We start from the raw sequence: 11741 nt of genomic DNA, 5'->3' as shown, positions 1-11741 counted from the left end.
CAAGTATTGTATCAATATGTGCATCAATACTAGTAATAAGCAATAGAATTGCAATTCAATATTACTTGCAGTGAAACAACTGTGCAGTAATATTACTCTAACAGCGGTGTATTTATTAGCCAGTTAAGGTGTTACTAGTTTTTTTCAAGGTGTATTGCCTTAGTAAGAAACATTATAAGCATCTGTCAGCTGCATCTCAAGCCTCTAGTCCAAAGGGGATAGTTGGCCCTACGGAGCAGCAAGCACATTACCAGTAAGGGGAGACAAACTGATCTCAGTCTTAGATCTCTGTTAGCAATTCTTTAAATTGGGGTTTGCGTAATGCTTTTAATGCTCATCATACTAATCCCTGGGTAAGAAGATATGGTTACCATCTCGATGCTTTTAGAAAATTCTTTTTTCAAAGTAGTTGAAGACTTTCCTAGTATTCATACTATGGTGAAAGGGGAGGGTGAAAGGGGAGGGTGGAGGGGGAGGAATGAGGGATGATAAACCAATGCCTAATTTTCACGTCCTCTTATAGGCAGTTTCTTAGTAGAGACAGGATGCAGTGAACTTTCAAATCAATCAAACAAAAAACACAAAAAACCTCTAAAACTATTACTGGATAATCTGGGAGCATTTCCAGAATCCTATGGAGCTTCCGCATTATTTAAAAAGGGGAGAAGAGGAGAGAGAGACTGGTTCATCACCTGTCCCTGGGTGCTTCCTGTGCTGCCTTGTACTTCTCAACCTAGAAATGCTTTTAAATGGTTTGTATTTAACTAGTCCTATCTGTCTGAAAAGGAAAGTGCTGCCAAGCTAGACTTCATTGTTACAGATGCTACCGTTCCACTTAGCTACTTAGTGGCGTTGGCAAGCTCTGACTTAAAACAGTTCAGACGTAGCTGTGTACTGAGACATGCGGCATGGTGCTTTTAGCTGTGTCTCTTTTTATGGCATCCTATTACGTGCTATACAGTGGCAATAAAAAGCAGTGTATTTCAGGGTGTGGGGCCTTGCCTCTTCTCCTTTTCCTTGGCTATGCTAGGCAGTTTTAAGATTGTGTATAGTTGGATGTGCAAAAGTTGCAATACTTGTCAGGGGAAGGCAAGTAAACAGAGCTATTATCCGTGAAAAAACATTGCATTCTGTACAGAATTCAGTAGAAAACCTAGCTCCTGATCCAAGTTGCTTTTAAACTAACTCAGTTTCAGGTGAAATAGCTCAGATATGTAATGACCAGGCAGAAAGTGATTGTAGTAAGTATACGGTAAAGGAAACTAAATAAAGCTATTTCCATGAATACTGAATGTGGCCTATGTGGACCCACTAATACTACAATCTAGAAATAAGAAAGCTCAGAAAGCAGTAATTTGGGAGGTCTGATGTTATTGTCTTGGCCAACCAGCACATACTAATGCAGTCCTTTAGTACTGTAGAAGATAGCGCAACCCAGCTTCTGTGAGGATGCTGTCATGAGGTGGTTGTCTTGGTTAGGCCCACCTCTTTCTGCCCCAAAGCTGGGTTTATTAAACTAGAGCAAAGCAAATATGCAGCTTCTGCAGGTAGCATTCAGATTTCGGTTTTCCTCATTTCACAACCCACACTCCTGCCCCTGAAAATACATGTATGCTTCACCCACAGAACCATTACCTCACAGACTTTTATTTCCTTTGCCTTCTGGCTGAATCTTTTTTTGTTGTTTTTTTTTTTCCCTAACCTACTTAAAAAACCCAGCACTCTCTCTGCAGCAGCAGGAAGGTGTGCTCAGGCCGTGCTGGACGCAATGGAATTTGCCGTGGGGAAACCCGGTGATGAGGCTGGAACCCGCCCGCGTGTGAATTCCCGCAGCTCCCACCGCTGCTTTATAAGCAGGCGGCAGGGCTGGCAGGAGCGTCGGAGCGCCCGGGAGCACAGTCGCTGCGTGCCGAGAGAATGGCTGGCTTTCAGAGCAAGAGCCTGGCTCTGGCCTCCCTGCTGGGGCTCCTGGTGCTGTCGCTGTGCGCTCCCTCCCAAGGTGAGTGAGCTCGGGCATTGGACCCTAAGAAGTGGTGTGTAAGTGCTGCTCTGGTGCATGCCAACCACACTGGTGTGTGTGTGTGTGTGTGTATGCTTGTGTGGTCTCCTTCATCCGACTGCCAGATGTGAGCTGGAAGGAGCATTTAAAGCATGTGTGGTCCTACCTCCTCTCTGCTGCTAGGGGGAAGCTGGGCAGTTGGGGGGTTGAACAGCAGGTGCCCTGGGCAGCACAGTCCAAAAGGCTTTTATTTACCTCACTGTTTTCCTTCATTGCAGCGCAAAGCAACCAAGATTGCTGCCTCTCTTACAGCAAAGGCCGCCTGCCTCGGTGGGCCATAAAGGGCTACACCGAACAGCTCTCCAGTGAGGTCTGCGATATCAGTGCAATCATGTAAGTTACTTTTAGGGAGATCATGTGTTTTTCCTGAGAGTTGCAAAGTAGCCTTAGGATGTCTGTTTGGGCAAAAACAATCATTTGAACGTTATAAGCTTTTTTTTTTTTTTGGGGGGGGGGGAAGTTTCAGAAGTTTAATTGAGTAGATAATATATAATACTTATACACAAAATATGGCAAGACAGTTGATAGGGACTACTAAATCACAGGACAGCTCTACAGTGTAAATAAACCTGACAATTTAGGAATCAGCTGTGTAAACAAGGATGTGCTTAGTCTTCAGCCTAGCCTAATTCTGGCCAGCGCTGGATGTTCCTTGCTGCAGCCTGTTAACAGTCACGTCAGTGACGAGCCTTGTCTTAATTCCCAGAGATCGGAAAGCGTCTCACAAGGATTTAGCCCTCCTAAATGTGGATCTGTCACCATAGCTTGACAGCGACTGTTCTCCTTACAAATTACAAATTATTTCTTGTATCCAGCAAAGTTCTTTGTCTCAATGTCTCCAACAAATTGAATACAGTTGTATGGCACAAAAATGATCCCCAAGACTAAAGAAGCTATTATGTTTAAATTTCATTAGGTTTTTTTTTTGTTCATGCAGTATGGGAAGGGGTGTGTGTGGCATCCCTTGTCTAACTGGTGTTCAGAAAAGTAGTTCCTATTCTTTATATGCAGTAACATGGTTAATTTTTTTTGTTTCACTAAATACAGTTTCATAATATTTACTAGCAGGGAGCTTTTACGATTATTCACTAATATTTTTACCATTGCTTTTTTTTTTTTCTTTCTTTCTTTCTCCAGTTTCCACACCCACAGTGGCCTGAATGCCTGTGTAAATCCTAAGGAAGCATGGGTGAAGAAACATCTTCTTTGGCTGAGGTGGGAATCTAAACATCTAAAATCTGCTAGGTTGATGAAAACAGAGCATGTATAAAAGCCCTTTCCTACACCTCCTGGAGGCCACTTCTGATGGCAATTCTGAACATGTTTGGTTTTCTATCTCCTGTTAGTCATGATTACTTTTTAGATTTCTCTCTGGGACAATCATGTCACATGTCCTTTTTCTATCTGGGCTATTCTTCCTGTATTTACTAAATCTGGGAGAGAGAAATCTACAACTGATCTGTGGCTGAGGTGATTTTTCATGTGCATTCTTTCATTCCCTTTAACAGCCATAAGCTCAAGAGGATGTCGATGTGATGTGGTTTCCAGCAGGGAACTAAACACAGACGTGGCTGAAGAACCACTAGGTTCAACCTCTTGGTTGAGATCCTCATCTTGTACACTGTTGTGTGCTTACGAACTACTGCCTCAGGCTTCTTTGGAACCGTTGAACTCCTCAGGTTGATTCATATTGCATCACTGTTTTGCTTGAATTAAGCATTTTGTTAAAGTTTCTATTTTTCTTACTGATATATGACAGTAGATTACTATTCAACCTTAAGCTTTTGTACAGAGTATGTATTCCATTAGGTTTATTGCATAGCTGTTTTGTATGTGTGCTATTCAGCATATGTAAATCAGGTTATTTATTCTGTTTATTTTGTTACTTCTTTGGCACTTTCTTGTGCCAAATATGCTTCCTTTTAATTCTACTTAGCACAATAATACATTTTGAACTATTGTTAAACAAAGTCTGTTTGTGTGAAAAATGGAAATTGGAGATTTTAAAAATAAATGCAGCTGTCTACATGTGATATGTTTATTTTTTTAATTGAAAAAGCTAACTTCTTGCTTGAAATAAATTCCCTTGCCTGAGAGCCTCCAGCTAAAACAATTATGCAAGTGTATTCACATCTATTAAAGCCACTGCCCAGCTTGTTCACTCTGTTTGCCCTGTGGGTACCTACAAACTCCTTAGGATACAACCCTTTTCTTCTTGCAAACAGCAACTATCTGTGAAGCTTTTGATGAACATGAAGACCTGCTCTTGGCTTGGTCTCATCTTAATTAAACTTGAGGGGGATTTCTCCTACTGATTCCTGTATCTATTCAGGAGAAATCTTCTAGCTCATCCACGGAGAAGGACTCCAATTGGGCTAATACTTTCTGCTCTCAGCTGAAGGTCACCTCTGTAGGAGAAATTTTCAGAGAGATATTACAAATGATGTCTGATAAAAGCAATGGATCTTCATGATATAGGTGCGGGTGCAGGAAATGGGGAGGCAGTTCTGCTCTGTAGCTACACGGCTCACAGGGACTTCAGGAGTGTGACCAAGCAGGTGGTGTAGGTATCGTCTCGCTGTCAGCACCAGAGTCTTTCAGACAGACCTATACTTTGATTCTTGGTACCTTTCAATCACAGAGATAGGAGCATTAATTTAAATGTTGGGTAGATGCTCAACTTCAGCTATGCATTTTTTTTGGTGTCCTTGAGACAGGAGCTGGCATGTTCTTTTTATGATGATTGTGAATCTAAGGCTGTTGATTCTAGTTTCAAAACCTGCTTGAACTTATGCAATCTGCTTGTGGCCCTACAAACCTGTGAAACTGTAGTTCACTGGAGGTAAAGCTCTGACGGAAGAAGATTAAATGGTTTCAGAGTTTCCAGTAGGTGGATTGCATGTCCCTCACAAAAGATATAATGTAAGTAGCTACTGAGCAGTCATTACCCAGCACTTTTCCTGGGTATTTCCAAAATTTCTTTACAGGACTGGAGCAAACTGTAGAACTCTGCTGACCTTTTCTGCCAGCGCTGGTATGCGTTCCCGTATGAGATGACCCAAAGAGCTTAGGAACTATCAGGCACCAACAAAACAGAATAGACACATTTAATGGATGCATATTAAAGTGTCAGAAGTTGAGGTTCCCCAAGCCTACCATGGGAGTAGATCGTGTTTGAGGGAGTATAGGGATAAGAGGGAAGGAGAATACTTAGTGGCTGCTCACAGAATCCTAAATGTGGTGCCTGGCACTGACACAGGTGCTGAAGTTGGATGGGGTAAGGTGCAGGGCAGTGAAGTGAGGGAACAGGAAAAACGCCAGGGAGGATGGAGAAGCGGCAAAATAGTGGGAGCTGCAGAGAGCAATCAAGATTTTATGAATTGGGGCTTTTCTGCACAAAGTTCATACTTTGCTTACTTTTGACTCCTAGCTATTAGAAGATGGGGAATGGAATAGGAAAGGGAAGACTGATGTCTGAAATTGAATGTGTGGCGCTCTGTACTCACAAGTTGAGCTTATGTAATGTTCTGTATCACTTCTGCAGCTCCCTCCTCTGTCAGCCACAGCTTTATCTCCACAAAAGCCCAGGTATGCTATCCACAGAGTTGTGACTTCTGTTTTTTTGTTTTTTGTTTTGTTTTGGGTTTTTTGGGGTTCCTCTTCTTGTAGTTGAATGCTTTTTTATGATCAACCTCACTGGAGAAAAAAAAAATGACCTGAAAATTGGTTCCTGTGCTGAACAACATAGGTTGATGAGGTTGTCAGGCTACTGCTGGGAATTCCCTGTAAAAACAGCATGTACTTTCATGAATTCCTGAAGTTGCAAGCAGACATTATAAGCAAGTGCTGTACCTCTAAAATTGTCAGATTGGAGGAATGTGTTTTTCTGAGCAAGTAACCTTAAGTGACAGTAAAAGTTCTGATAGCTTTGAAAATGATGACTATTTCTAGGAAAACTTTGATCCTAATTTCTTTGGGGCAGATGCACCTGTCTTGCATTTGTGTAGGTGAGTTTTTCTTCTATACCTTTGAAGATTTCTTCCTTCCATTTATTTTTTTTTAAAAAAAAGTCTGGTTTGTTACCAGTTTTCTCTTGCAAAACACCAGAGACTTTTTTTTTTTTTTTTTTTTTTTTTTTTTTTTTTTACAGCTTGAGTTTGAGTTTACTCGAGATGGGGTCTGAGAGCCTTGCCATCACAGTCTCAGAACAATTTCATATGGCAGTTCCAAAGTCTCCTGTTCTCACTTTTCTGAGACCAGTCTTCCATGACTCCTGCACCTGTTGGAATGTTAGTATTGACTCCTATGCATGTCTTTACTTTCTGTTATTTTTTCCTTTTGCTTTTATAAAATAAGTCCTTTTATTTTCTAAAGAAATCTCACACATCCCCACTCAGGACATTATGGCACTTCATTATTTTGAGATCTCTGTCAGGAATTTTTCTCTTCATGTACAGAATCAAAATTTTGATTTACTCATCTCTTAATATGTTTTTAAACCACTCCAAAACTCTGGGACAAGGGCTGTCATCATTATATAGAGCAGCTGCCAGTAACTCTGTGAAATTAATGTTGTCGTGTAAGCTACCAGTTTAAAGAAATTCAGTTACATATGACTATTCTTGGTTAGCACTGTCTCATGCATGAGTAAGTCATGGATAAGTGGACTAGTGGAAAAATGTGTTTAAATGTTATAGTTTCCCTATTTATCTCTGTGGACAGTCTTGTGACATAATCTTAATGCAAAAAAAGCTATATGGAAAAAAAAACATACAATGAGGAACGATTCTTAATATGCACTTTCCTCTGTCCCTGGACACACCACATGTTAAATGTTCATAACAGTAAATGTTAATTAAAGGAAGAAAAGATGTTGAAAAAAATAACTTTGGATTACACAGACTGATTTTTCTAAGGAATAGCAACAATTCTGCTGCTTTTTGCTGTTAAACCATAAAACTTGCTGTATCTCATGAGTTATCACAAGTATTAAGTTATTTGTTAAATTATTTTTCAATTAACTGTAGCTCCTAACCATCAGTTAAGAAATGCTGTTCTTCATCTCTTTTTTTCCAGCTTCCACTCAAAGATGGATCATAAAGCATGTGCAGATCCAAGACAAATGCATGAAAGCACTTAGCCTGAGGTCTGACCGCTTTCAAGCACATTAGCTCACTGAAGACCGAGTGAGTGTTACTGAGTACGCTTTGTGTCAGTGATACTTTGAGCCCCTTTTTTAGTGATGTTGATAACTGGTTCATTAGTTTGAATTACTGGTACCTATGAGCCCACGTGTAACTGAACTTCACTTTTGATTAACTAGAATAAGCAGTTCAGTTGTAACTCTGCTGAGCAATAAAAAGGGGAACTCCTGAAAGTAGAAGGACTTTGGGCTTATGAAACTGTCACTTGATTTTTATGGCATACACCCAACTAGATAAACATCAAAAAAACACAGGCAATTAATTGTAAAAAGCCTTCTGTAACTTGATCTCAGCTGTTTTATGCTTTGCTAGTCTTATTCCAAATATCAGGCTGTGGGCAACATCCCTTGTCAAAATACAAACCATAATAAAAGTTTTTAGTTTTCAGATTTCTTTCTCTGTCTTGCACAAATTTCCATCGTCATACTTTAATCTTTTTAGTTATATTACGCAGTGTGTATGTAAGTTGTAACTGATTGGTTATAATCGTGTGAATTTAAAAAAAAAAAATCTAAGCTAGATCTATGTTCCTTTGATTTTGTGGCTGTGCTGCTCTTGCAGGTATCAGCTTTAGCTGTGCAGTGTTGCTGTAACCCATTTAAAGGTTTTCAGACTGCTCTGTTTGCTCCTTGTACATTGTCAGCGGCAGACAACCTCCAGTCAAAGCTCACCAAGAGTTGTTGGCACTAGTTAAGAATAAAATATTTTGTGATAAACACAGGCAAATCAATACATTACTTGCCATTGATGACACATTTGGTTAATATGTTAATCTAAAAACAAGTACTCCCTGTGCCCTGAAAAATAGTGCATTTCTTTTTTCTGTCCTTTTTCTCTTTTTTTTCCCCCATAGAAAAAAGAATTTTCCTATTTCCTAATATTTCAGGGACACAGACAGTTTCATTCTAGGCTGCCTAGATCCATCTAGTGTTTTTTTTGTTTTGTTTTGTTTTGTTTTGTTTTTACATTTGTTATTTTGAAGCTAGTCTCATGATTTCGTGATATCTGACCTGACCTGTGCTTTTTGTGTTGTAGCTATGTAGCTATAGCAGTGAAATTTGAAGGTAAAGCTATTGCCACATTTCCAAAGTGAGCACTTTTCTTGCAGCAAGCATTATTTTAGTTATCATAAATGATGATGTTGAGCTATTTTTCAGTCAATAAATTGCAATTCCAGTTGAAGATTTGCACATTCTTTTTTTTTCAGATTGGCTTATGGCTTTTTCCTCTTCCCTTCTCTACTACTGGAGATAGATATAATGACCTATAGATTTCAGTGAAGATTTTGCTTGCCCAAGGTCTAACATTAACTATTATTTCCTGTGCCATGATGAATGAGACCTATAAGATGACAGACATGGACAGTAGTAATAAGATATCAGATATGCTCTTTTGTTATTTTGTGGTTTCCCAGACTGTGGCAAGTACCTTAATTGGTAAGACATGCTCAAGGAGAGAAAGGGATGAACCAGCTTCTGGGAAAGGAAACTGGCAGTGAACACGTGAGAAAGATATGATAAGGTCCATTCAGAAGAAGACTACAAGATAAAGTTAAGTTAGCAGACAGGAAACACTGAGAGCAGTAGTGCAGTACCATGTTTAGTGACGGCACGTACCAAAGTGTAGGAAACAGAGCACAAAGTATTCCTTATTTTTGATTACACCTCTATGTATGTTTGTGATGTAAATTGTAACTATCTTCTCCTGTGGAACAATGTCTGCTCGCAAGCCTGGGCAAAATAGTTTTGTGTGGGGGATGATCCAATACAATTTCATCTCAAGTTTTGCATCCTCCTGCCTTCTGGATGATAAAAGTTAATAAAAAGAGAGTTTGATCTTGAAAGAACACAACTTGCAAAGAGATAAACTGTATACCAAGGATTCATATAATAACTATTCAGGTGAGTGTATACAGTGTCATTAGGTAGCAAGGACAGAGAGCCACTGCAAATGTGTGAAAAATTAGACTTGTACTTGGGGAGGACAGTTAGGCGCTATGAGTTGAACGGTCAAGCTGTCTCATTGGAGATATCAGTGGTGACGGGTTCAAGTAAGTGGTCCAATTAACAGTAAAATTGTCAATGACAGTGTCAAGGTTAAACTAGTAGTTTAATGTTTTTGCAACATCTTTGGTCAAGTACAAAAGCTAGTGAGAACACCATAGACTTACAAACTAGACAAATAGCAACCTGAGAACAATACTTATAGCATAGCAGATTAACTCAGAGTTAGTAGAGTGGTGAGTACAGTGACTTCAGCTATTCACTCAAAACCAGCAATTACCTCATGTACAAACTACCTTTCTGATATACCTGGATTTGAGGAGTAGAAACCAAGACTTTCATGTAAGTTTGTCACGCATATCTCAGAAATAGTAATATTCTGGTAGGATACTTTTTTGCTGTAACTGATTTTTTTTAAATGTATACTTACTAGACCAGGTTGAAAATGTGATTTTCTATTCTAGTGGACATCTAAATGTTTCAAAGTGTTATGATTAGGAATAAATGGCCAAAATGTCTTTCAGAATGATAATTCAAATCTCAAAGAGGTGCTCTATCTTTCATTGCTTGAAATTGTTATTAGAGTAGGTAGTTATTTTTGTTAATTTGAAAGTGTAGAGTGCTGTATTAATGTTTATTACAATGAATGAGTGATATGTACGTTTTGAACATCTACATGAAGTACATCAACATGATGGTAAGGCAACTTAGGAAATATGAAACACTGAGACTGTGCAGTAGGCCTACCATGTTTAGTGAAGGCATGTACAGAAGTGTAGGAAATCTACAGGTGTATGTGAAATACTAACACATTTCAGCATCGTAGAAATGAAACATGAAAGTCAGAATGAGTTATTTTGACTTTTTAAATTAAAAAAGATCATGAAATGAACACGCTTTGACTCTAGTGAAGTCGTATTTTTCTAAAAGGAAGTGGCTTTGATTGCTTATCGTTATCAACTCTTCTGTAGGGCTTAGGAGAAATCCTGTTATTCGTCAGGAGTGTTTTGCTTCCTCCTGTCTCAGAGTGGTTTGACACAACAGTAGGTTAGGTACGCGGAGGAGAAATGTTCCTGGTTTGCTCAGTAGGTGCATCAGGATAACTCACTGTCTTTCATCTCACAACTCAGACAGTCTGACCACAGAATTTGTGTGTAATTATCTGATATGGTCAGCTCCGTCTTGACTAGATGATACAAAGCTCTCCTTAACTAAAAGGTCTTCAGCCATCTACAGTCTGGACCATAGAAAGAAAGATAAAATGCATTTCTGAATTTTCCTACCTCAGAGAAGGTAGGAGAAACACATGTTACCGTTTTTTTGCTTTGAGTCTTTTTTGTTTCCAGGTCTATTCATCAGCTTGGCAAGCTTAAGACAGGTGAGAAGGTTCTCCCTTAAAAAGTGAATAGAAAGAGAAAACTTTTTTCAGCTAAGAGAAAATTTGACTGAAAGAACTAAAAATGTATGGAATCAGCATATTCACCCAGGAGATGTAAGGAGTGTGTCGGGAGTGGAAGATGGAAGAAAAGAGCAAAGAAAAATAATCTTGTTCTCTCCCAGTACGTATTACTGTTATTTCTGGTAGGTACACAACGTGTTCTAGTCATGTGGCAGAAAATTGTAGGTGACATTTTATAGGCAAATGGTAACTACACATTTTTTTTATTCTGGATAACCAGCCATGCAAATATGAAAAAATGGAGAAACTCTGGAAAAGAGGGTGCTTTGTCTGTTGCATAACATGCTGTCAGCTCTGTCTCCCAGAATAGCAGCTGCCTAGCAAACAGCAAACTCGTGGAAATGCATGTTCCCTATAGGTAATAGGGTTTTAACATTTTCACAGCTGTGGTGCAGCTGTGGTGTCATGATTAGCATTGGAGATTACAGAGCTGAAATGAGAAGCAGCTCTAACAATGCACAGGGAAGGGTACATGTGCATGGGTATGTATGTATTTGGGCAAGAGGAAAGAGGAACCCTATTCCAGAATAAAATAACTTTGGGAAGGGCTACCTAAACCTATTTAATTAGCCAAGCAAAAAAAAAAAAAAAAAAAAAAAAAGGACACTATCTTTCTATGCACTATGAAAAAGGACACCATGCACAAAACTCCCCTTAGTAAAAGTTCACTACACTCATTACACTCATGACTAACATAACAGAAGTAGGAAGTGGCTTTTTACATCTTTCCCTTAACTCAGACTACTCTTGGGCTGGTCTTTCTGGTTTAGTTCAGCATACCACAGACTGACCTACTTCAGAACAAGTGGGTCATGATACAACTTTAAATCAGGAAGCCTACACCCCACTTTTCTCTGCAAGAGAGAGTGTGCTTGAGTAAGAAACACTTTCTTCTTTTTATTTTTCTTAGGATAATACTTTGGCTCAAGAAAAACAGTTTTCAGACTTTATGATGATAGATAGAAGCCCACAGTTCTCAAGAGGAAGCTGTTCATTGAACTGTATTAATTTTGCAT

The 11741-nt window shown here is 39.2% G+C and overlaps 1 protein-coding gene across 1 annotated transcript; it reads left to right on the top strand.

The window, feature by feature from the left end:
- Positions 1-1879: 1879 nt before the first annotated feature.
- CCL20 (C-C motif chemokine ligand 20) lies at positions 1880-3732 on the top strand. The gene is made up of 4 exons (XM_062583118.1): positions 1880-1999; positions 2278-2392; positions 3197-3274; positions 3568-3732. The coding sequence occupies exons 1-4, from the start codon at positions 1918-1920 to the stop codon at positions 3593-3595; spliced, it is 303 nt and encodes a 100-aa protein (XP_062439102.1). The 5' UTR covers positions 1880-1917; the 3' UTR covers positions 3596-3732.
- The last annotated feature ends 8009 nt before the right edge of the window (positions 3733-11741 follow it).

The sequence above is a fragment of the Rhea pennata genome, chromosome 9 (assembly GCF_028389875.1).
Source record: "Rhea pennata isolate bPtePen1 chromosome 9, bPtePen1.pri, whole genome shotgun sequence".
Lineage (NCBI taxonomy): Eukaryota > Metazoa > Chordata > Aves > Rheiformes > Rheidae > Rhea > Rhea pennata.
This window is presented reverse-complemented; position numbering and strand designations above follow the sequence as displayed.